This window comes from Serinus canaria, chromosome 8 (genome assembly GCF_022539315.1).
Source record: "Serinus canaria isolate serCan28SL12 chromosome 8, serCan2020, whole genome shotgun sequence".
Classification (NCBI taxonomy): Eukaryota; Metazoa; Chordata; class Aves; order Passeriformes; family Fringillidae; genus Serinus; species Serinus canaria.
The window spans coordinates 9,222,889-9,249,155 of record NC_066322.1 but is presented as its reverse complement, the minus strand read 5'-3'; the positions used below and the strand labels follow the sequence as shown (position 1 = coordinate 9,249,155).

Genomic DNA, 26,267 nt, shown 5'->3' with positions numbered 1-26,267 from the left:
TTGAACTATGAACTGAGTTTATTGGGTTGGTTTTATTTATTTTAATTTTATTGTGCCCAGTTTCAGGCATCGTCATCTGACGTTTCGCTGCTACTTGTTTCTGTGTCTGAGTCCTCAATCTTTGTCTTAAAAGTGCTTCCCCAGTGGAACAACAGGCTGGAGCCACGGCCCTGAAGAAATCCATTCTTCCCAAATCCGTTTCTTCTTCGCTGTAGGAATGAAAGTAAGTTTTAAAACGAGCAAAAGTGTGGAGAGTAACTGTCACCAACCCTCTGTGGTAGACACGAATGCCACACTCAACTGTGTATGCACACATGAATAATGCAGAATCATCCATTCTACTACATTCTCCCTTAAACTCTTGGTCCTTCTGAACACGCTCAAGAAGAAGCCATTGAGAAAGGAGAGGAAAAGAGCAGTCACAAGTCACAAGAGCTGTAAACATACCTGCTCTGATTTAATCTGGAACTCTTTGAGCTCATCCTCTGTGAGGGGAAGGTAGTTTTCATCATTTTCAGGATATTCCTGCCATCCCATTTCTTTCAATAACCTGATTGTGGAGAAAAAAAAAACGGGGCATGGGAACTAAAGCAAGGGAACAATGGCAAAGGAAGGAACACTTTGTCCATGAAAAGCAAGGTTTTGTATTAAATCACTCCAAATTCACCACGGAATCTTCCCTATCACAGACCACTTCAACAATCCTTTGTGTTTACCCACCAGTTTTCAATGTCTTTTACAAATATTTAACCATCAGCAGCCCTGTACAATGGGTACATATCCAGCCTGGTGGAAGACAGGGATTTGAAATTCTAACTCAAGGACACTGAAGAAGGACATGAGGCAACCAAGCCAGTATCACAGCTCAGAATCTTCTGAACCTTATTATCTGCTTGCACCAGATGCTCACACTGCTTACTCACTGATGTGAGATACAGCCTGAGATACCAGGTAAATATTTTTCTAACTCTTCTCTACTTTTACAGCATGTAAAGGAGCACAGGAGTATTCTAAGTGCAAACAAAGTGTGGTGTGTGTCTTCAAATCATTGCATTTAGGACACCTGCTTGCAAATTAACCAGAATCACCCTTGGTTCATGCTGACTCCCACTGTGGGCAGATAAATATCTCTAGGCAGCATTAACACATGGGGATGTGGCATTAAAGAAGCACTGGAATTTAATTACAGACCTTGGTAAAGCCTTGGCTCATCTGTCATTGGTGTCTTGTTTTACTTTCAATAAGACCCCACCCAGTCCTGTACAAGTCACAAAGCCCCCACACCTCCTTACCTGTATAAACACAGCTACTGCTGCTTCCCAAAAATAGAATTTTCTTCAAAATTGTTTCCTTCTCCTCACAAAGCCCAAGGATTCGCCCTCCCTTACTCCAGACATTTTATTCTGCCATTTACTCACCTGTGTTCTGCTTCCAATGAATGGGAGAGGTTTTCCCCCTCCTCTGGCAAAGGGAGAGAAAGGCCATTCTGATGGCAGTTCTCTTCCCAGTTTTCCTTTGGTTCTGGTGTGCTGTTGCTCTCCATCTAAAGAAAAATAAAAACCATCAAAGTGTGCTTGCACAGACTGTGCCAACAGCACAGTTTCAAGTTCAAGCTTATGCCTTTGGAAGTTCAGCCAAGCCTTTCTCCTTTAGCCAGTGTTTTACAGAAGCTGCAGCAACATGTACCTGGCTGTGACAGGACAACACAGGACAAAGGACATTTGGTGGCCTGTGCTGCTGTGCCAAGCAGCATTGGCATTGCAAAGCCATCACCAGCAGCTCAGAGTGACAGCAAGAAAATGATGAGAATTAAATGCTCCTAAGGACACACATTACATACACATTAAGGCACAGATCTATGCATTTAGGGGTCTGGTCTGAACCTCTGAGGCTTAAACCACATTCCTGCACCTTTCACAAGCACAAAATTCTATTTTTCTGTGAATGCAGTTTGACAGAGAAGTTGGAAAGCAACCTGAGATGTTAAAATATGATACTGTTCCTCTCCTTAGAGAATCCTTGCAAAAAATCTAGATTACCTTTAACATCTGTGACCTTCCCTTCCACCTCATTTATTACTTATCCACTTGCATTTTAATGTGCTACAATCCCCCTCCACCACTGCTGTACACTATTTTCCACTGGCATGTATGCCAGATCAGTGTGAGTCATTCCCTTCCTCTTCCAGAGCCTGAATTACATACACTGCTCAGAGCTTTTTCAGCCCCAGCTCCTTTGACAGTAATGATTGCATACACAGCAAGGACAGTGATCTTACATCATCCAGCTTGTCACATTCCCTGTTTTCTGTTATCTCCCCATTTCTATCATCCTTCAGTGCCTTCAGGAATTCGCTCTTTTTGTCAGTGGTCCGGCGCATCAGCTTCGTCAGGCGTGAGGAGCAGATCTCGATGGGAGGGGTGGTGCTGGAAGGACTCTGAACAGGGAGGGAGAACACAGACATCAAACTGCACTGCTGCAAACTTGAGGTCTCTTCAGTGGCTGTGCTTACACTTTCAAACACTCATCAGTTCCCTGGGTGGCTCTTAATCCCTCAAAAATCCCCAATCTAATGTCAAATTCCCATCAAAATACTAATGGGTGTTGCACATTCACTTCTTCCATCTATTATTATCAACTCAATTTCTTTTCTTCCACTAGGAGTTAATTCACATGGCCATGAATATGTTTATTTTGTTCCTTTGTAATGTAACTCTTTTGAGCAAGCTGGTGTCTACAACAGACTATTAGGGCAAAAAACTTCACGCAGGATTCCTGCCCTACAAAAATTAGCAATTTAAGCAGATCAGACTCAGTTCATATTTGCCTTTTAAGTCATCCTGACAGGCTCTACCCTGAAATTAAGCTATGGGGAGGTAATCTCCTTTCAGGGAGTGGTCACATCCTTAACTAACCACAACCGGGTGCGGAACAGGCAGCCACAGCCTTGGAATCCTCCCCTGGAGAGAAAGCTGCCAACTGCTGGCTCTGTACACTCAGCCCAGATGGTTCAGTGTGGAGCCAGACATGGACAACCCTTGAGCCTGTGGGAAATCTGCTCAGCTCAGTGCAGGAACACAAGGAAACCTCCTGTGCTCTTTCACAATGTTTAAGCTTTCTTAATAATCTGGAGTCTGTGAACCAGGCCCACTGGCAGTATCTGGCCATGATCCTGCAATAGGAGCACTGCTAACCAAGGTGAGCTTTCAATTTTATCTGTTCCATGTTTTGACTGGGCACACAAAAGGAATCTAAGAATGTGTTATGGGAAAGTTCCCAGTATCTTAACCTCCTGCTGGAGTTCATGTCTGGCTACTCTAAAACGATGAGGAATTTTGTTATTATTATGGATAACTGACACCAGAATCTTGCATGCAAAACTACTTTTTTTTCATGTACATGCTTTGGTGTTTAAAAAATGAAGATTAAACCAGTAAAATTTCCTGAAGTTTGTAGTGTTTTTCTGCCCACATACATTTTTTAAGCTGCGGGGTAAGGTTGCGAATTCAGGCTCTTCAAAATGAATCTCCTGTGCCAAAAATTTCTATCGCACTCACTGCTCTGAGCAAAGATCAAGGGAACTAGACCAAAAATAAGGCAGCAACTGCTGCTTATATTTCCAATGGCTGTTGCATGTGAAACACTGGTGTGAAATAATGCCTGCAAGGAAGTAAGTGCAGCCTGGAAGTAATTTCTCAGACAGACCTTCCAGATTTTGTCTAATTCAACACAGTAAGAAACAAATCAGCAGTTGTAACAGACCTAATGAGTGACTGCAACTATCAGGATAAAAAGCCAACACAAGAGTGAAATTAAGCTCTCAACGTAACTATTAGTTTGACTGCAGTAACAGAAGGTAACAATGAACAAAGGAGACTAAAATTAGATGTCTTCCGGTAATCTGAAATACTCAACTTGAACTCTTTGCTAGTGGCTGTTTTAATCTTTAATAAACTACTGAGGTAGTAAAACTTAATTTCTACACATCAGGGGAGGACAGTTACAGCTAAAGTTTAGAAACAACAGATTTCTGAAAGGGAATTAATTTCACCTCAATTCTGGTTTTATGCGTAACTTTCTGTAGTAGGGTTATGTTTTACAAAATATTCTTCTTTAGCACTAAAATAGTAAACTGGCATCTATTCTCAAGTAAGCTTAGCCCTTTCATTGAAACATAAGGCATCTAAGTCTTTTGGTGTTGCCTTTTTTTTTTTTTTTTTTTTTTTGAGTGTTTGGGTTTTTATGAAGGAGAGCACTACGCATCACCTCAGATTTGTTCTGATGTCTGTCTAGGTAACATGGATGGCTATTCTTCCAGAAAAGTAATCCTGAATTATTTTCAAGAACTCAGGCTGTATTGTAAGCTTGGTTGTCTTAAACTGGCTTGCGGGGATAGGGCCAGTGTTACTTGGAATCCTTTTAGTTTTCAACACACTGTGGTCTCTTATGAATAAAGGTGCTATTTTTACCACTTCTGAAGGAGATGCATTAGCCCCCTTTCAGAAACAAAAAACTAGAGACTGACTATGTGTAGTAGTAGTCCGGGATTGCAGTACTATCTGCTGGCCACAGATCTCTGTTTTCATAATCTCAATCTCCAACAGATTCAAAGAAAAATGTATTACAAGTATCCAGTTTAGTTGGAAGTAATATTTAAGCCCTTTATGTTTATAGCTCTCAGGTTGGTAGCCGACATCTTCACTGACTGGAGTTTCACAGAAACTTCACACCCCCCTCTTGGGGACACATGAAGGAAACACTTGCATTACTCCTGTATGATACAAAGTGACACCTCTCCTGTCTGCTGAAGTGAAAGACTGTTGAAGTTTACATATTTACACTGTCCATATTGCGCTGTGCATTACACAAAAAGAAAGCTAACAGCAGCACAAAGAACTTGGTCTAAAGAGAGAGAAAAGGTAAGGGAAAGAAATAGAGTGTAAGATCTATCTGTCAAAGTGACAGGTGCCTGGGTATTAACTATTGCCTTTAATGACTGCTCGTACACTCAGCTCTGGCTAAGGCAGAAAAGTGCAGTTTGCTACAAAGTACAGTCTGCAAAGGAGAGAATCATAAAGGGACAAGGCCTTATTTTAGAAGTAATGCCTATAACAGAACAAGACAAGCACATGACTAGAAAAATCCCCCAATTTTACAGTTAGAACAAGCTAATTTCAGATGTTGTAAATCATCATTTACAGAATCACAAAATCATTAAGGTTGGAAAAGACTTCCAAGATCATCAAGTCAAACCTGAAAAGAGCAGCTGCACTGGCCAGGAATTTATCACTGTCTGTTCTATTTTCATTCTTTTTTTTTTTTTTTTGTGCTCTGCCACAGTTATTGCTGAAATATTAAGAGATTTGTATTTCAAGGCTCTCTCTATACTTCAGAGCAAAACTTGGAGCAAGTCAGTTTCCATCTCAGCAGATTACCTCCTTCCAATTTAGTCAAAACTAAAAAGAGATACTATAGCTGAAAAGTCATATGTACACATGTTAAACTCCTTCAGCCCCTCAGATCTGAGTGCTTGTGCTGTTGTTCCAAAGAAAGGAAATTAGGCAGATCACCTTCCTTCCCCTTCCTTTCCTATACTGAAAAACATCATGGGAATCAATTTGCCTACCTATTCACATCAGTTCTTGGTATCTGCATTCCCATAACACCAAGCTGACGCATGTCTTGTTACACAACACCACTTAAAGCATTAGTACTTGGTTTTTTTTACTGGAAGGAAATTCTAATACAGTTGAACAAACATCAATGGCTTTACAGACAGATAAACCCCATTTTTATTTCTTTTAGTGTGTCACTGATGTGGCAGAATGTGCTAAGAATGTACAAGTGAGTCATCCCTCAAGGGTGCAAAGGTACGTACCACATGCAGAGAGGGCTTTATCATAAACTGGAGTTTATGCTCTAGTAGGTGATAGTTACAAAAGCTCCCAGCCTATCCCCAAGCCCAACCCTTACCTCTTTGGGAGAGGTGAGGACTGAGCCACTTGCCAGTACCGCTGGTTTGGTTACAGACACTGGACTGGTAAAGGCAGAGTCACGGGTGGAGGACAGCGAGCCTGGTTTATGTTCATTTCTGTTGGCTTTCCATGGGCTTGGCTGTATTGAAGAGAACACAAAACACAGGGCAGTAAATGGCAAGGCATGAGAAGGGGCTGCTTGCAAGTATTGAAATAAATAAGCAACATTGTGTTGGCTGTTGTATGGATTTCCTTTTCTTCTTCCCTCTCCAACAATGGTCTCAACAGGTTTATTTCAACACCCGTTGTTTTTCCCCTGACATCTTCTGTTTTCCCCAAATCGCACACAATTCTGGTTCATGGGCACCACCCTTCAGTAAAACACCATTAAGAGCTCACAGAGAAAATCCAGCATTGCCTTTCATTAATTGGAATCACCACTGTGTAATGCGATTCACCTTACAGCTAATCACAGATGGAAAATAAAAAAAAATCCCAATTAAAATGAAATTTCTTAGGGGAACACTGCACACTTCAAAGAAAGGCTTCCAATCACTTGATAGGAAGTTTCCCTGTGTGAAGAAGATCATCACACATTAGTTTTGTTTAGAGTGAGAATGAAAATTATTTATTTCCTAGGGCCCTTAAAGTGTCCATCATTGCACCAGTTTAGCAAAAATAACTAGAAAAAGAAGAAAAAGCAGCCAATTTATTACAGTGCAGGATCACTTGCTGTTTTGCCCTGGATACTCTCTGCAGCATCCCTTTGAATATACCGGTCATTTGGCTGAAGAGCAAAGACTTAAAGATAAGTTTTTGTTACTTGGAATGGTGTTCTTGAAGGTCTCTTATCAGTCATGGACAAACACTGTGAAGTGAGAGTCTCTACAAAAACAATCCTAAGAAGAAACTTGTACCAAGTGGCACTAGCAAGACACTGTCAGAACATTAAAACATACAGGTTCCTTTGACTCACTGGACTTCTGAAGCCAGCTTCAAGTCACTCATAAAATAATTAATGCACAAATGGGATTCAGCTAAATCTGAGATGCAACAGATCTTGCAATCTGCCAGCAATGAGAACAGAGGCATTATTTCAGTACATTGTCACTGCCTATTGTGTTCTATGAATTAAAAAAAAAAAATACATTGCATGGGGAGGCCATCAGCTTTACTCTTTCACTCTAACTTCAAAATGAGCATCCCACACTATCAAATAGATTCTATGGCACTCACAGCACACATTAAAAACATCCCCTTCAAATCTCAGAAATATCCTGATCTGCACAATATTTATTGCCTGTACTAAAATTAGGGTGCAGTATGACTCTGACAAGAAGTTTCTCTCCACAGCTCCAGGTTTACACTTTTCCATTCCCACTCTCAGCTGCCCAGTGCTGTTCTCCAAGCTTTCACAAAGGGGCAACTCACAGCTCAGTGAGATCCAAAGACAGACCCCTCTTGCTTTCCCTGCATGGCTGAGTGTAACCTTTATGGACTGCCTGACTGTGAGCTATTGGCATCTCAATTAGCCAGAAAGAATACACTTGTTTCACTGCCATCAGTTCTCTTCCTTTCTGAACAACTTGGTATAACTTAACAAAATAATTTTTCATTCAGTTTTCCTGTGACAGCTTTCCAATACTGCTGACTTTATGGAAAGAAATGTTTTGACTCCTCTACTACTTTATGCACTGCAATTCCTGGATAACTTTCTAGAAGTCTTCAGGCTAATGCATCCCACCACAGCTGCTTTAAGGCTGTGACTTTAAAAAGGCATCAATGCACACAGCTTTTCTGGCTAAGGAGATGCTGATACCCCACTTTTGGGTTTTGCTAATGGTCACCATTCATTAACAAAAGCACTGTTGATGACATCAGATAATTCTTCCCACTGCAATCTGAGGAATATCACACTGCCCCAATAATCAGAGCACCACGTCAGTGTGTAAGCACTTAGAAATTAGCAGCTAAATCACTAAGTACATATTCATAGCCTGCTTAATGTGACTGATCTAAAAAATGAATACCTTTTCCACTAGCCAAAGAACATTTCCTTTTTTACCAATACTGCAATATTTCATGTATAAATCCAGGTGTAATTCAGGCCTACTGGATTCAGTGAAGTAAAAACTTAACTAAAAGGAACTTAGGCAGGTACCACTACATATTGCCATAATCTCTGATTTAAATACAGATAAACAATCTGGAATGCAAATGAACTATGTCACATGTAAAGCAAGCTAAAAAAAAAAAAAAGCCCACCACTATATTTTGATGGATGTTGAACCTTCAGATCATAGTCAGTTTTATTCCAACTGTGAGCACTGAATAATGTATTCTTTTTATCTGAAGAATCAAAACCTACATAGTCTAATTTCAGAACATGGCTAGCAAAAGCTTAGAGAGCAGCTCTCCTTGACTGAATTAATGGAACACCTCTGTCCATGGGCTTCAGAAGCAGCTACAACAAATGCAACAGTAATTTGCACAGCAAGCTGCAAGGAGAGACTTGCTGTGCAATTACTGTTGCACTTATAGCTGCTCCTAAAGCTGCTACATTAGCTAAGCAGATTTTTATGCCCAAATTCTACACTGTAATGCAACGGGTATATCATGACCAGCACTAACAATACACATTCCCATAACTTTCAAGAGTGCATTTTCATCTCTCAATCTCTACACTGATACAGCATTCATTTACTGACCTCAGAAATTATCTTTGCATACAACAGCCAGTAACACCGACAAGCTGTATGTATTGTGATTCACTAGAATTCTGTTTACTTTGAAGCCAGAGACAATCTAACAGTCTGGTCAGAAACTGTATCTCTGGCCTTTTCTTTCAAAGAACACACAAAACATCCAGACTAAACCCAGGTCAGGCTGTATCTACACATGTATCAATCAAGCTGTAAAAGCAAAACTACAAGCCATAAGTAGCTCCCTACTCATTAGAAGCTGAATTTTGTTTACCTGTTCTAAACAAGAATATATCTGGACTGAAAACTGTGTGTGGAATGAAAAACTCCATATAAACATCCTTTCTAATGGGTGAATTTATCCTATCTCACCAAGAAGTAGATCAGCTGTCAAATTAAGTGTTTAGACAAGATTATTTGATAATTTTAACCACTACAATTTTTTCTGTAGCTGGCAGAATTTAACCTGAATTAACAAAAATTTAAAAAAGGGAAAGCTCTAAACTTGCTTTCTTACAAAAAGAAGCTGTGAGTCTCTTATTTTGCTTTTATCTTTCAAGTGTATTAAGACTTTTCTACTGTAATCATAGGGAAGATTTTGTTCCCTGGAATGTTGCAGCCAGCATTAGTAATTAATACATTTTAGAACTCAAAGTATTTGGACATCTCTTTAAAGAATAACCCAGCTAACATTTTTTTTTAGCTTTTTAAATACTTTCACTATTAATTCTTCAAAATTTCTAATGCATTTATACATGCTGTTTCTCCAGAAAAATGGGCAAGACTAAGCCTAGAACTAAGGAAAAAAAAAACTTGTTTTTTTTTTTTTTAGCACAACTGTATTTCCTTCAGTAAAAGAACTATAGCACAAACTCCATGGCTTTTCCAGATTGTTTTTAAGGCTCAGCTAAATTACACCTGAATTGCAGGATGTTACAATCTAATCTGATCTTAGCCTCTATTGTTCTGGACACATCAAAGTATTGCAACCCAATAAAGATTTTTCAAGGTAGTCATGTGAACAGTTCAAGCACATAGCAGCACACTCCACCTCTCCAGCAGTGCTCATTTTGTCTTATTAAGATAAGGGTTTGTCTCATGCATGAGGACACACCCATTCAAATAGACAGCAGTGTAGTCAGTCAGAGGTTAGCTCTCCCTATGGACAAACCCAAAGGCATTTTAACAGAGAACAACTTTAGTAGTAAATAGATCTCTACTGTAAAAGCCACTGCCCAGAAACTACTGGATTCCAACTCCTGCTACTTGTTGGGGGGTTGATTCCTTTGATCTACAGTTCACTAATTTGGTTGGAACCCTCTGTACCTTGGAAGGAGGAGCTGCAGGTTTAGGAACCAGATTTTTGTAGACACTTGGGACAATGGTGGTGGCTTTGTTGCCATTTGCCAGGTGAGAAACAGGTGATGTAAATGCAGCTGAGAAGGCGGCGGAAGGATCCTCTTTTGAAACCTTTTTGATGACCAGCATCTTGGTAGGTTGCTTGGCACTAGGGGGGTTTTCTGTAAAAACAGAACAAGAGATTCTGAAATACAAATATTCAGTTTCAGAACAGCTTCAGTACACTGGTCCAGTTCCTCCCTTTCCATCTTAGACACTGCACATCTGATTCTGAGACCATCAGCTGCTCTTTTGTTTCAGCTCTGAGAGAAGATACTTGATGTGGATATCTAAACACAATCTTTTCTTATTTAAACACAACAGCTCCCTTGATGCTGAAAGGAAAAACCTACAGTGACATCAGTTAACAGCCTTGCACCATTCTACAGAAATCAGAACAGGTATGAGCATTTTTTTGAGCAATCATGGATCAGCTTTATTAGTTCACTAACACAGCAAAAATATTTACATAACCTATACCTCAAAAGACACACTGCTTTTACAAACAAGAACAGTTAATGCTTCTCAGGCCAAATAAACACATTTCCAGGAGCATACAATTAAAAAAATACTCATAGTATAAACAGATAAAAGCCCTATAAATGCTGTCATTAGGTTTTGAAAAGAACAACAGCTACCTGAAAAATAGAATAGAAAAGAATACAGACCAGTACAAAAGAATACAACCCAACACTACTGCAAGAAGTGTTTTTGAATTTCTTTTGCATTTGTACTATTTACAGTATCTAATCCAACCAATCCAACTAGTTATTAATAAATCTGTGTTTAACTGCTAGAACTGGTACCTTGTTTCATTTTTTTTTAAAGGCATAGATTCACAGAGTACATCAGGATCAAAAGCAAGGCTGTTCTGACTTTAAAAAAATCAACTAAACTCAAACCACAGAACTATGACAGCTTTGCTGTATTTCCACTATGAAGATCCCAAGTCAGGAACTAATGTCTAGTTCACTCCAATCTGCTCTGCCCTTCAAGTGATGTCTTTGTGAAACTGTAACTGCATGACAGGAAGCGAACACAGAACAGTGACATTACTGCCACTGGCTGTTTTTTTATGACAACACAAGCACAGTTTCAAACAGACAAAATGGCCAAGAGATTAGGGAAGACTGTGGGAGGAAAACAGCAAAGGACAGAAAGCAGCAAACTGTCTGCTTCACTCAAATCTTTAAAATATTTTTGAGTGAAAACCCAGCATTTGAACACTGGTTACAACTTTCTGCTCCAGCATCAGCATTGTGTACAGTGACCTTTACCTACCCCATACTCCAGAAGGTGTCCCTAAAGGTTTGTTCTGGTTGTTCTGTCTTCCAGCTTCTGGATTCAAAGATGGCTGTAAAAAGACAATGTAAATGAATATATTGTTATATCACATACGACAAAAAAATAATCAGTATTAACATTTTGTTTCCAAGAACCCGGACGATGGGTAGATTTCTCTGAACACCAGCTGAAGTGGAAGAGAGTGCTTTGCCACAAGACATCAGAAAATCAAGTTTGCCTGCTTGGTTTCTGCTGTTTTTCCAATGGAACAACCAGAGGGTCCAGGATAACTCCTCTAGTTTTCTACTATAATTAAGTAGATTCTACCAATCAGTAGATGTATTAAAAAATTAGGTAATTTGATCAGCAGCTCAAAAATTAAAATAGAATCCACATCATTAGTAAATGAAGAATCTATCCTTATTTCATAAGTATTATAATACAATAATTATGCATGAGCCAATTTAAAAAAACACCCCAAAGCAATTCTAGATTCACAAAGCAAAGGAATATATTTACTAACAAAAAAAGAGCTACATTTAAATTTGTATCAAATCTCAGAGTCCACTTTTTAGGACAAGAGTGCATGCAGACTCAGTGCTCTCTGCACACTTACAGGAGATTCAGTTTCAGAATTCAACTTGGTGGAACAACTACAGACATGTCCAAGCTCAAAGCAGAGTGAAGAAAATCTAAGCACTCAATGACAAATGTTCTTGATTAGCTATTCCTCTTCCCCAGTTCCAAATAACCTCAGTTCAAAATACAGCCATCTTTTCCCTCTTTTTAATGAATTCCTCATATGTCAGTTACTATGGTGACAGCATAACTCCCTAATAGTGAGCATCTGAAATAGTAGGTATTTCTGTTCTGTAAGAGTAAGGAAAATATGTCACACCATAGCATAAATTCCTGCCTCAGTCTCCAGAAACTCCTCTGTTTAAGTGTTTCAATTTTTAGCTACAGGTCAGTTTTACAGCAGGGGTGCTCACACTTAGACAAACAGCCTGCTGTGCAGACCTCTCAGGAAAAGTGTTGTCAGCCACACAGGCCTAACAGCTACAAACTTAACCACAGCATACATCAGTTTCACCACTATGGCAGAGACAGTACAGGAGTTACTAAACAAAGCTGGCTGCTAGCCAGCGTGTGGTATTATCATCTTAAAAATGAAGGAAGGAATTAGAGAAGAAACAGCCATGTAGTTGGGGAAGGCACTCATCAAGGCACTGAAGAGGAGAATGAAGTATGTGGAAGAAAGATTTAGACCAAGACAGATAACAAGAGATTGCACACTTGCAATCATTACAGTATTTCTGATTTCAACAGACTTCTGATAGTAAAAAAAAAAAAACAAACCAAAAAACCAAAAAACCCAACAGGCTTATAGAAGGACTGAATTACAATATTCTTGAGAAATCAGCTAGTAGAAATCCACACACAAGCTTTATTCCCACTCTCCAGCTGTTAACCACTCTGTGATGTAGGCTCCTGCTCCAAGCAGCAGCAGCTAAACAAGAGCATGCAATCACTTCCCAGGCCCTTCACTGAAAAAAACCCAGCAGCTTAAAGCAAACTACCTCCTGTGGCAATTGAAGTGTAGGCTCTGGATTTTGGCCTGAAGCAGCTGTGGGTATTCAAGTACTTCACTCTGACTCGTAAATTCCTGAGCAGAAGCCATCAAACTGCCACAACAATTTAAGCTGTGAACAGCCTTCCAGAGACAAAGGAAGGCTGTTCACAGCTTAAATTTGCTGAATAAGACAGCAAAAATCTCATGATGATGATGATACACACAAGTGTGCAGTGTCACCACCAGAACCTCTCATGACAGGAGGCAGCAAAGGCTTTAGCACTGAAGATGAAGACAGAGGAACTGCATTAGGGGAAGGGACAGAGCTACCAGAACCTTACAGAGGATATTCTCATTGCACTGGTCAAGAAGAGCCTAGAGACAGCAAGAAATAGATGCAGAAAAAACCCACATGGTCTAATAATATAACACTCTTCAGGGGTCAGGAGAAATAGAATTAAATTGAAAAGAGAAAGCAGAAAAGGTGCACATCTCTCAAAGCATTAGCATTAAGGAAGCACATAGTAAGATGAAAGCTGTAAGTCCAAGAACTGTTTGATACAGTTTGAAAAACTAAAGATATTCCAGTAAAAATAGAGCCAGGATGTAAGACACTATCATACTGGTAATACCATATGAATCAAAATGCTGAATAAGAAGAAAGCTGGTCAGATGGAGATGTTGATGGAAGAAATGGCTCAAGAAACCCTGATCCACAGATTAACAGAGAGAGAGGAAAACATCTCTGATAATACTGTTCCAGAAGATTCAAGGCAGATGGTGGCTAAAGTCTGAGCATGTCATGAACAAGCTTGGGAAGGTTATCACAAACACCAACACGTATCAGAGTGAAGGAGACAGGAAGACTGAAGCAGGCAGGCTGAAGATAAACTGACCAGATGTATTTCTAGGAGCAAAAAAAAGGCTTTGTAAGCAAAGCCACAAAGTCAATACAACTACTCTTCCTCTGTCACCTTATGGGTTTCACTGAAGACCTGGCTTGAATGTTACAATGCCTTCAGTTCACAATAACCATTTGGCAAAAAATAAGAGCTAAACCCCATAATCCAACAGGTCTTCAAGTCCTGAGAGCTCTGGGTACCAATCAGCATCCTATCAGTGCTGGAATAGTTTTGTTAAATTTGTGTGTCTCAAACATGGAATGGAATGCAATTCTAGATCGTCACCACCTATCAATGCTAATGCAAACAAGATCTGAAAAGCCATTTCTCACACCTTCCACTTCTAGTGAGAAGCTACACACTTACAAAGTCTTCCTCCTCAAACTGCAAATGCTCTTTATCTTCCTTCTTCTCTTCCCTAGATTCAACAGGCAGCTTTTCTTGAAAGGCGGAACTTTTCCGAGAATGGAAGTTGCCATTCCAGTGGCGATGAACTCCAGTTCCTCCTCCTCCACGCTGGCTCACACCATCATGGCCCCGTGAGGGACCATGCCAGCCAGGCTGACTGCCAGAAAGCCCAACATGAGCTCCTTTAGAAACACCAGAATCTACAGAATCATGGCGGAGAAGGGACGGCTGATGCCAGCAGTCTAAACAAAAGGAGATAAGGATGCAAATTAAAAAATAAACACAGTATGCAGAATACTGGAAATATCAGGTTGTTTTTCTTGTTGTTCAGCCAGTACTCACTAAGGAACTGCTGAGCTGAACTTATTAAGTACTGTGTGATTATATCAGAAAACAACTCAAGCTACACAATGCACATACAGCTACTATGAAAACCTCTTAAGGCCTGAGCACATTGCAGATGAGAAGAGAATAGCACAACTTCCTCATAGGATGCTTTGAAAAGGTACAGTTTGGGAAAATATTTCTATTCTGCTGAATTCCTCATTCTGTAGAATATTTCAAACTGTTTGCTCTCAGGCTGCATTCTGATCCTTCTTACCTCCCGCAGTTCGGAGGGGCCCATTATTGAAAAATCCATCGGAAGAGTTGTGTCTCCTGCGGCTCACGCCAAAGCGGCCCTCTCCCCTAGGAAGATGCTCTCCATGTTTCTCAAAGGTGGCTGCAGGGGACTGCAGAAAGTAAAAAGTCATGTAATGAAGCACTCATTTTGACTCTCCAGGAGTCTGTCAGCCCAGCAGTGACACCTGGCTAACTGAAAAAACCACCAACCCTCACATTCCTTTATCAGTTTTCAATACAGCATCCATAACTGCATTGATTAGCCAGCAACGAGCCTGCATTTGATCAGAATGGCTCACAAATCCACCTGTCTCACACAGAATCACAGAGAAACCAACAAACTGGTCTTACCCATGGCCAGAGCTGTGAAAGGAGCTGATCTGTATTACTGTTACCTTGGTTGACTGTGGTGTTGAGAAGTTAAGCCAGGCAGGAACAAAGTCATGCTGCGCCATTTAGGTCCAGTGTCTCCCTTCAATAAAATGAGGCATCAAACCTCATGGCCAGGCTCTGTAAATGAGAAGAACATTTCCTGTCATCTTATTCAAACTGAAATAATAATACAATTTATCTCTCAATATTTTGCCCATATAAACAGGAGGGATAAAATGCTGAAGTTTTTTGTATTATACTTGAGCATTTTTCTTCTCCTGCTGACTTTGTTCCTCTGACTGAAACAGGTAAGAAATTCAACAGTCCCAGTTACTTCCTGTTTTCAATTAACACACCCATGAGGTTCATGACAGAATGGGTGTGGAGGGGGAAGAAAACAGAACCAATGGCATAGAAAAGCTACACAAGGCAGATGTAAAAATCAAGACATGACAGAATTTGGGGTACAATCCTTCATTAACTCACAGTCTGCATGTTTTATTCTGGGGGCTGTAAATCAAATATGACCAACTGGTGATGTTAAGAGGTATTCAAAGCAGATCAGAGACCTGAAAGACAACCATATGCCAGCTCCTGTACCCCTATGTTCTTTCCAATGTATCATAGCCATTTTTACTGCTCAAAATGATGAACATTTCACTATTGCGCCGTATAGCTGAATTCCACCTTTTTTTGTGGAAGGTTCTCCAATTCACCATTTTGCTTTATTTTTCAACTTTAATTTACCAAGAAACAAGTCAACCAGTATAAGCAAAGTAGTAAATACATATGATGACTCACCCTGAGTTTGGCCTCTGCAGTCCAATGTCCTCAGTTTGTGTGCTTCAGTGACCTCTGGGTTCCTTCCTTCTCCAGAGTTCTGGAAGGCCAGCCTTGAGGCAATAGTGCGTCTCGAAGCAGAGCACGAGAGGCCGCACTTCGTGCCAACTGCGCCCTTCACCCCCTCAGCTGCTCATTTTACCCTCTCTTTGCACTCTCACTACAAAAAAAAGATACCTAAGAAGGTAATTTATATTTAAAAAAGCCACGCCCACGTTCACCTCATTAAATTTCCTCTGGTCGTGGTAGTACAGAAATCAGCCTTTACATTACAAAAAGGTTTGTCAAGTCTGCATGACAACATTCAGAGCAACATCATGGTTAATACTGAACAGATACACTCAAGGCTGCTGGACAGTTCATGATCTGCAGCAGATCAACCTAAACACTCAGGAAAAAAGATGTTACATAAAAACGTTTGCCCTAAATGCTGAGATCTAAACAAGATGCATCTGCCCAAGTGCTCTTAAAATATAAATTTCATTTTTATCACATACATCTGCTAAAAAAAGGTAAAATATTTTAAAAAATGAATGTTAGGATATACTCTAGTCTTCACGTAACTTGGTTAATGCTCCACAGAGCTAAGCACTACTTGATATAAAGCTCAGAAGCAGGCACAAATGTTCTCCCTGTTTTTCACCATTTACATGCTGAAACATAGGTCACATGAACAAAAAAAAGCCAGGTCCAAAAATAATCTCTTCTACTCTATTTTTTGTAGACTGGGTGCTGCTTTTAAAGGGACACAATTAATCCACAAGAGCTTCTTGTTCTACAGTGAAGAGTTCACTTCTGGGTCATAGTCCTCTTCCATCAAAGAGGTGAGACAGGAACTGTCGTCACTGTAAAAAACCAAACACAACTCCATCAATACAAGTGGCATAAACACGACAAAGTACGACTAAAGAGAAGAACAGAAAGGGAAATTGAGCAACTATAGTGCAAGTGCCAAAAGCTATTTGATCTCCAATCAAAACAAAACCTGAAATAATCTAATTAAAAAAGAGTCCCTGAAAAGGGCATTTGTACTTTTAAATGATCACTTCCCAAATTTAGTCCACAAAAGGGCAACAAAACCAATCGGAATAAAGGGAAGACTGGAGAAACTGCATGCAGCTGATGAAAGCAATTCCACACTTCAGAGCAATTTTAAAACCTGCTGCTCAAATAATGAAACTTGGGGCTGCAGGTTGGCCTGGCCATTCTAAATACCTCATCTTTACATGCCCACATCATTCCTAACTTGCTCCAGTACAGCCAGAGTCCCCTCTCAAGAGGATGATAAAAGTAATACAAACAGTATTCCATGAACTTCTCCATGGAAAATACCACCATCCACACCAAAACCTGAGTTACTCTGCTATGACCTTTTTTCTTGAACCATCCTACTTAACCAGAAGCAAAGAGATAGTTTAGTGATCCTAAAACAACTGACAAGTTTTATTACTGTTTTGATGCCATTAGTTGTTTCATAGGATGCCTTTAGGTGTGCCTTATTATGCTTTTATATTTGTCTTATCCGAGTTTGTTTTCTTTGTTTGGATACAGTTCCATTCTTTGATCAGTTCTGATTTTCACTGTGTATGTTATATCATTCTTCACTTTTAAAAAAAGTTTTAAAGGTGATTTTGATCCAGGCTCAAGATAAACACACCCTGGGGAACAGTAAAAGAATCACCACCTTATATCCTCTGGGTCACCCCTCTAATAAACCCCTTAATTTTTATTATTTTATTTTTTTCCTTTCTGGAACTAGATGTTACTGTTGTGTAGAGGAGTTTGGAAAGATGGAAACACTTCTGCACCTAAGCTCTGAACCACAATAACATTTCTGCAGACAAAGTAAGAGCAAGCAGCCTCACAACACATATAAACCACCAGCCAAGATGAGGAAAAAGTTACATAAAAACGTAAAACGAGTGCTCATGGCCACACACAGTATTGACCTGGGAACTTTCTGAGCAACCCACCCTGTGCTACAATCTACTGAGCGTCACACACTGCAAACAACTAAAGTTCTAATCTATAGAAACATGGTTTTATATTAAAGTGTGCATAATGGACATAATGGAACATCTGCTGCAGACAGAACAGACTTCCCATCCTGCTGAACTCTGTACAGGTACAGAACTCCTTCAGATGTGACCTTCTAAGTCTACTACCAAACATTTGAGCAGTAAGTAGAAGATAAAACAGGGACAAAGTCAATGCACTTGACTGTATTTAAACAAGATTCATTACCTTCTGAATAAATATGCTTTTCAGAACAAACTGTATAGCAATTAAGCTATGTCAAGCTATTGATAGAAGTTAGAAAATTTAGGAAGTTGATTTAATGAACCTTGAGAGTGGTTCACAGCAATGTGAAAAATGGATCTAAGAAAGCCCACAGAGAACTGTTTTCTGGATTTAAGGTATCTAAATAAATGAACACCACAGAACTACAGTTTTGAAGTAAGAACGAGGTCTGAGAACAAAATAAAAATAAAACCACCACAGGTTCCATTTTCCAAAATGGTTCCCAGTACCTTTGGAAAAGGCAAGGGAAAAACATATTAACAGTTTGTAGCGCTATGAGTCTTCCCTTTGTATTTCAGCACAATCAAAGTGAAGGTGAAACATTTTCTAAAACTCCAACCACCAATTTATAGATGATCTTGCAGAGATGTGGGTTTCCTAAGCTGCTATTCTGCTATCACTGTTAGTATGAGTGACCAGGGCAGTTCCTTAAGCAGTGCCTAACATGCAAGTAGACAGCCTAGGACAATGCCTAGACCTGACTCCAAAATTCAGTAGGGACATACACAACTCTTCAGTCATTGCCTTCCTGGGTATGTCCCAGCACAAAGAGAACAACAGATGCCACATTTAAATGCAATACTTTTCGCTAAAGCAAAAACCTTGTTAGATGAAGTGCTGTAAATTATAGAAGCACTGAAACACTTTGGTCTCCAGGATTAGCCTACGTGCCCCCTTCTCACACACACTCTGAATCCTGTTCAACAGCACATCTGCAACCTACCTGAGACCACTTCCATAACTTACTACTCTACTGACAACAGCATCACAAAATCCTAATGGGAAAGACCCAAAGTCTCTCCATTACCCTCTCTGACAGCAACCTGTAATAAATTCTTGAGAAAAAAAGTGCAAGACCAAGATCAAATAGCATCAGGACTCCCAGGATACTGAGACTTTTAAGCCAGAGTCTGTGTTACCAATTAACACCAGAGTTCTATGCAAATCCATTCAGTTGCTTTGTTTTCAGACACATTTATACATTTTTGCCTCCCAAATGAGAGTGGGCACAGTTTGTTTGTGCTTTATGTAGAAGTCAACTTGGAGTTAAAAAAAACCAGCCTCAATTCAACTGGATATTTTCTTGTGCTACCAAAATGCCCAACCACATTCTATTCAGTTTTTCATGATACTCAGGATTTTACCCAAGGTACATGGACTCATCAAGTCATGCCTCTTCCAAACTAAGAGTACCCATGGAAGTCTTCTGAATGCCTCTAATCATCCTTATTAGCGTTTACCCTATTCTTTAGGTCCATGGTCACCAAAACAGCATCAAATGTTCAACATTTGGGAGTATGGCCCATTTACACAGTGGCAAAACTGTGCATTCCTAATATCTAACGTAGTCATTTTTTCCCCTTTTACTACACAGAACTGAAATGACCTTTGACAACTACTCAGTTTTTCTATTATTGTATTTACAGTTCAATCGAACTGATCTCTGCTTCACTATGGAAAACACAAGGACAAAGATCATCAGTAGACACTCCCAATTCCAGGAAAAAAGCAAACAAAAGTGCTTGTCAATGCAAATCTAATTAATTCTTGCTTTCCTTTTAAATGAATCAAAATGTGAATTATTTCTGGTAATAAGAATCAGAAAAGGAGAAAAGAATTGTAGTATCACTAAATGAAATGTTCTCTAAAGGCATACTTCCTTTCAGAACAATGAAATCTGCATTAATGAGCTTTGGTGTAGAAAAAACCTGTCAACTATTGCAAAATATTATTTCACCCATCAAAATGGATAAGTCTTTGGTAAGTAATCTATGTACGAAAAAGAATTAGACTCTGTATTAGCACCTGGATTTCACTTATTTTTAAAGGTTCACTAGAACTGTTAATAATTTATAATACCACTTTTTACATGTAACATTAAAAATGTCTTAACTGCTATTTCATAGCCACCTGTTTTCTTAAGATTTTGTTGTTCCAAAAGTATTTTTTCCCTTGTTAAGGGAAGTTTCACAACTAAATATCACTGTGTCATTTTTACACGCAAGTAAAAGTGGTATTTATCACTGAGTCAAACAAAACTGTCAGGTGTTCTTTTATATACCAGATTTTATAGTGTATTTGTCTAAACAAGTATTAAAAACTGGCATGAAAACAGAAGGAACATACAACCACACTGAATTTAAAGAGACACAGACCACAGAAAAAAACATGTGCAGTCAGAGACAAACCCCCATTCTCCAATATCCCTTCCATAAAGTTCTTGCTGTACCTCAGTTGAATGGAGTTGCCTGGTTGTTTTCAGCCTTCTGCTTACTTTCATTTCTGCTCCTAACACAGACTTGATCAGACTAAATCTCTAAACCAGAGTTTCTAAAGCTTTAAGTCTCAAGCTGAGCTTTTCAGATATACCTGGCAGTGGGAACCAAGGATGTGCTCAAAACACAAGGGGAAGCAGCCTCCCCTGAGTTCCAGGCTGCCTGCTGTGCCATGACTTGCTGTTCTAGCCCATCTCTGGGAATACCCGGAACTAGGGCTTCCAACCTTTGTCCACATTATGTACTGCAGGGCACATTTCTGAAATGGACACATTTAACTGGGTGCTTTTTCTGCTTCACAGTGCCCTGCAAACATCCCCAGCTCCCTTCAGCACTGCTGTCTACCAGGAATCCTATTAACTACAGCCTCTACTTCAGTTTCTTCTTTCCTGCAACAGCCAATCACAAAGATGTAGAACCTTTAGCAGAAAACCAGCATAAAAGTAAACTTTTACCCTTCATTACACATTTATCAATCCAGTTAATAGCAGCTGTAAAAGGTCATAAGGGCAACACCTGTCTATCCCTGCCACAATTTTAGTTCACTGCATTTCTATCTATTACTCTAAATAAAACATGTTTACCTTAAAGAAATAAAAATTTGTTTTTCTAACCAGCCAAGTCAATGGGGATTTCAGTAATATTCCTAAAGATCAGATGTTAACTGGGTTGCAAAAGCATTCAGAAGCATTAGTGAACAATTTAATGGATGCAGAAGGCAGAACAGAATTTACTTCCCTCATCAGTTTTCTTTCTGTGAAGCTCTTTTAAAGTTATTTAATCAAGCAGATATGCCCAAACATTCAAAACAGTCCACTTTCCACTTAGCTACTTTTTGGAGTAGTGTCGCTGAATAGGTGTATGTTACTTTAAAATAAGGAATTACTACAATATGTATTCACTAAAATATCTCTTTCTAATAACCTCCAATTCACCCAATACATTCACAGAAATAGGGAGCCACAGCCTGGGGTCCAACTCTGGAAGAGTCAAAAGTACGCTACTGATTTCCTTAAGGATATCAAAAAGCCTCACATGAAATCTCACTACCCTGAAAAAAACCCAAACAGAATATGGCTTGGTCTTACATAAACATTTCATTAAGATAATCATATTTGGTCACACAGACTTAAAGAGCACCTAGCTACAGCCCCCCTGCCACAGGCAGAGACACCTTCCACTTGACCAGGTTGCTCACTTCCAGGCATCCACAACTTCTCTGAACAATCTGTGCCAGCAAATTCCATTTCTAATATAATTATAAACTCCGCTTCAACTTGGCATGCATTATTAGGCCGCACTGTAAATGACAAGTGCAGCATAACTCATTCAGTTGTAGTAACAACTGATGAGCCACATCTTCACAAGTTGAGATCATTCATTTCCAGTTTACCTACATCAAGTATATACAAAAAACCTTACTTTCCTTTTGCTTTCACTTCCATGAATACAATTGTCTAGACACACCTTCACCGTGTCTGCACAGCTGAAGCGCAGCTCCCTTTGGAAAGGACAAACGCAGATGTTCTGGAATGGCACGTACAGCTGGCACAGCTCACACACCTGAGCTACAGGAACCAGAACTATATCCCAGAGATGCCATCACCACTCGTTTTTTCCCATTATATTCCACAGTCAGCCCTCCAAAATGACTACACAAATATAAAGGACAGCCCTATTAATTAAAAGTCCTGCAAAAAACATTGTTTAAATGGTATCTGGCTGCAAAAAACCCCAAACCTCTAGTATCTAAAAATGCAGAGCATCACTCATAACAGGTTTTCTAGAATTACAGAAATATGAGCCCACTTTAGAACACTAAATGATGGATTAAAATGTTAATCATGTACTAAACTAAAATCTTCCCAGATACAGATATTAAATGTTTTACTGAAGAGCAGCTATTACTGAGAGATTAACACCTTATTTTTCAAGTTTAAAGCAAATTATTCTATCTTGCAGAGTCATCAAAACTGTTTTGCATTCTAGACAGAACACTGCTATATAAATCTGTATTCCAAGATGAAAACATGCCAAAAGCTTGGCCATACAAAAGTTCTTCCAGAGTAACAGGCTAGAGATGGGGGAAAATCATATCAATGGTTACATACCTGACCATTTATACAAACCAGATGACAAACTTAATGAACTGAAAATAGGTTAAGAAAGGTCCATACATCTATGTCCTAATCCCCTTTTCTCTACTGACAATCCTTCAACTACTATCTCACACAGTTCTGCTTCACAAACAACCTGCCCCTTCACATACTTACTTTCCACTTCTCCAAGGTCATGCTGACCTAGTCTTACCTCCTTTAAAACTTCTGGACAAACATATACTCCCACAAAACCACATACTGAACAAAGCCTTAGCACTCTGGTTGTGTGAATACATACTGAGATCTCGAGTGCAGGGGGTAAGGAGATTATTTTTTTTCTGTTCTGACACCAATTAAAGATACACAGGCATACAAGAGTAACAACCAAGTAACAGAGAAAAGTGACTTCTACGATTGTAGAAAAGATTCTTCATCAAACAAGAAAACACCACTGACAAAAATACCGCCTTTAGAAATGCTATTGATGGAATGATACCTGCCCTTCAAGCTTCTGTTGATCCAAGTTTCTGCAAGCCAGGTTACCATTCAAAAGTCAGCAAACTTGTCTTTGGAAGCAAGTTGCACTTAACTCAAAAGCCCAAAGCGCATTTTGGAAAAGGCAGCATCTGGGGAACCTGTACAGAAGCCTGTGTAAGATGATAAGTCTCTGGCCCTCAGCCAGCAAGTGTGATACATCAAAAATGAACCCTTCCAAGGGGTTTTCATGAGTTCACTCCTCAAAGCAGCAAGAATACCAAGATAAAGCCATTTAAAACATGTAAAATCTAAAAGGTTCAACTTCTCATAAGCACAAAATAGGAGAGCACAGAGTTTCTGGATATTATGCCTACCGCAAATTATTCCTGGGTGTTTCATACTGTGCAGCCACTGGCAATGCTGTCATCCCCTCATGCCACTATCCTGTGCCTGTGAAGATTCCACTTCCCTCCAGTGCCCCTTTAACTGTCCTTAGTACTGTTTATGTTAGAGAACTGTGGTATTTACCTGAAATATTAAAACCTGTTTACTGCTCTACCCTGCTACAGGGAGTAGGGTTTCAGGGACTGCACACCTCTCTCAAACAAGTGCATCTATTGACACTACTGATAAAAACCAAAGAAACGCATTTTAAATAGTATTAGGCTTTAAATGTGAACAATGCTCTGAACTTTCAAACAGCTGTAGCATTTCATGAAATAAGCTATTTCAAATCTGCAGAAGGTTTTCTACTATTTTAATCAAATCCAAAGGTCTTTTTATCTCTTTAAGGAACAAAATCAAACATCTATTTTGTACTGCACTTTGATCTACAGACGTTTTGCAAGTAAGTCAAGATAAGGCTCTGTTCTGCCCAGAAGCTTGCACAGCACAGCACCTTGTCATGGATACCTTTAAGGTACCACTCTTGTCCCCAAACCCTCATGACAGAATGAGTGAAAGGGCAATGAAGAGCACATCTGTGCAGTCTGCCCAAAGCCTTAAGGAACAAAGTCAGTTCTACTGCAAAGCAGCGCACACCAGGATAATGTCCTCCATCATCAGGAAAGAATTGCAAATATGTAATTACTGGCTTATCCCCACTGGATGCTGCATACATCCTGCCTACCTGTCTTCCAGAAATGTGGATGGAGCCTAAGCAGAAGTTAAGTAAGTAGTTCTCCAGCACCTTAAAAAAAAAGCGATGGGTATTTCCCACTAAGGGTATTTTATAAATCAGTATTTTACCAGGGTTATTATTGCTACTATAGCACATTTACATTTAAATATATTCTGTTTGGAGTGGAGAAAAACACATTTCCTATGGAAAAGAGCTTCAAATGCAACCAGACTATTTATCAAATATTTGTGTCAAGGCAAAAGAGACTACAAATCAAGTAGAGGGAAGTACAGATCTGCATTCCAGATGAAGGATAAGCAAGTAGAAGACATGTCATTTGCAAAGAGGAAGAAGAATTGAAAATCAACAAAACAGAGGACACTCAGAAATAAGAGACCATTCTCCTAACCAATACCGGACTAATTCTTCTTCTCAATACCATTGCCTGGGTCCTACAAGACCAGTACTACAAACTGGGAAGGGAGGTGCATTCCACTTATAGGTACTTCCCCTAAAGACAACCTGCCAAGACTGAGGGACAGCTCATACCTCTGCCACTCCCTGCAACTGGATTATTTCCAAACCCTTGTACATCAAGACCAGGACAATATGATCAAACTCCACATTTATTTGTCTGTAACTAGGACATGACAAAGACATGTTCACTCAGCACTTTTCAGCATGTGTACAACACCTGCATTACAGTTTGTAAAGTTTACATTGTCTGCAATGGTTTTTATTGCACTTGTTTAACATTTTCAGCACTTTGATTGAGAAAGTATTAACAAACATCAGTGATCACAATGAAGTTTAAAACAACTCATATACATAAAAAATAAATTGCAAAAATAATATATATATATATAGTTTGGTCTTGGCTTAAAAAAAAAAGTGGGGGGGAAAGTGATCTCTAGTCCTGTGATCTAATGATTTACTGCAGCTGGGACATATATCCTCTTTGCACATTCACAGTGTTTTCCTGGAGTTCTCTCTATGATCTAGTCCATGAAACTGAGTTAAAATAAAGCAAGGAGTTATGGACAAAATGTTGTCCAGCTGGTTTGGGCTTTGTCTTTAGATCTCGAAGAGAATTATTGTGCTGTTCTTCTCCAGGTAATCTATGCAGGCCAAGACTAAAACACTGTCATTCTTCTATCCTACTGTCCTACAATAAATTAGGGAATACAAGCAAAACATCGGGGGTGTGTGTGTGTGTGTGTGTGTGTGTGTGTGTGTGTGTGTGTGTCATACACTGCATGGTTAAGGACCTTTTCCAGAGATTTAAAAGAATTTAGCTCTACCCTCGTCCATCAGATATCTTTCAAAGTCAACTAAGCAATGCTCCCTGCTTCACCAATTTGTACAGTGATCTTCAGCCTGCAGAGATCCAAAAATTAATCCTAAAATGTCTCATGAAGTATCAGAGAAACAAGCTTGTTATCAGCAGACTGGAATTCATTATGCAGCTATATGTACCCCTACCGGTATATTTTTTTGGAAGGTGTAAATAAAACCAGATTAGCACACCAGCATTCTCCAGTGTAACCCTACAATCTGTTTTGGTTATTCCTATGGCTTGAAAGTCTGTCCCTGCATCTAATGCCTCACCTGAACATATTCTGCTGCAATTTCACCTCATAACTGCTTGTTTTATTCATGATGGATGTGGAAAACTGACTAAACTCTCCTGGCAGATACCTTTTAAGAAATTTTTTATTCAGACCAAAACTTGAGTATTCCCTGACTGAAAGGCAACTTTAGAACCTATTGTTTTAGGGGAAGTCCTACAGACCACCCTGTATCCCAGCACAGTTTGGCAGCAGAAAAAGGATCTACTATCATATTCTGAGATCAAATATAGCCATGCTTTTTTTTAAAAAAAAACATCCAAACAAACAACCCACCCTCAACCAGTCAAA

The 26,267-nt window shown here is 39.4% G+C and overlaps 1 protein-coding gene across 1 annotated transcript in view; it reads right to left on the bottom strand.

Annotated features, from left to right (window-relative positions):
* GPBP1L1 (GC-rich promoter binding protein 1 like 1) overlaps positions 1–26,267 on the bottom strand; it is a 31,298-nt gene continuing 5,031 nt past the window's right edge. The window contains exons 2-12 of the mRNA XM_050977309.1: positions 16,037–16,920; positions 15,259–15,373; positions 14,844–14,973; positions 14,201–14,484; positions 11,357–11,429; positions 10,004–10,197; positions 5,974–6,114; positions 2,279–2,437; positions 1,419–1,543; positions 448–550; positions 1–209 (exon numbers count right to left, since the gene is read on the bottom strand). Of these exons, the coding sequence (XP_050833266.1) occupies positions 63–209; positions 448–550; positions 1,419–1,543; positions 2,279–2,437; positions 5,974–6,114; positions 10,004–10,197; positions 11,357–11,429; positions 14,201–14,484; positions 14,844–14,973; positions 15,259–15,318 (1,416 nt within the window). The 5' untranslated portion in view covers positions 15,319–15,373; positions 16,037–16,920 and the 3' untranslated portion in view covers positions 1–62. The remainder of the gene's footprint in view (positions 210–447; positions 551–1,418; positions 1,544–2,278; positions 2,438–5,973; positions 6,115–10,003; positions 10,198–11,356; positions 11,430–14,200; positions 14,485–14,843; positions 14,974–15,258; positions 15,374–16,036; positions 16,921–26,267) is intronic.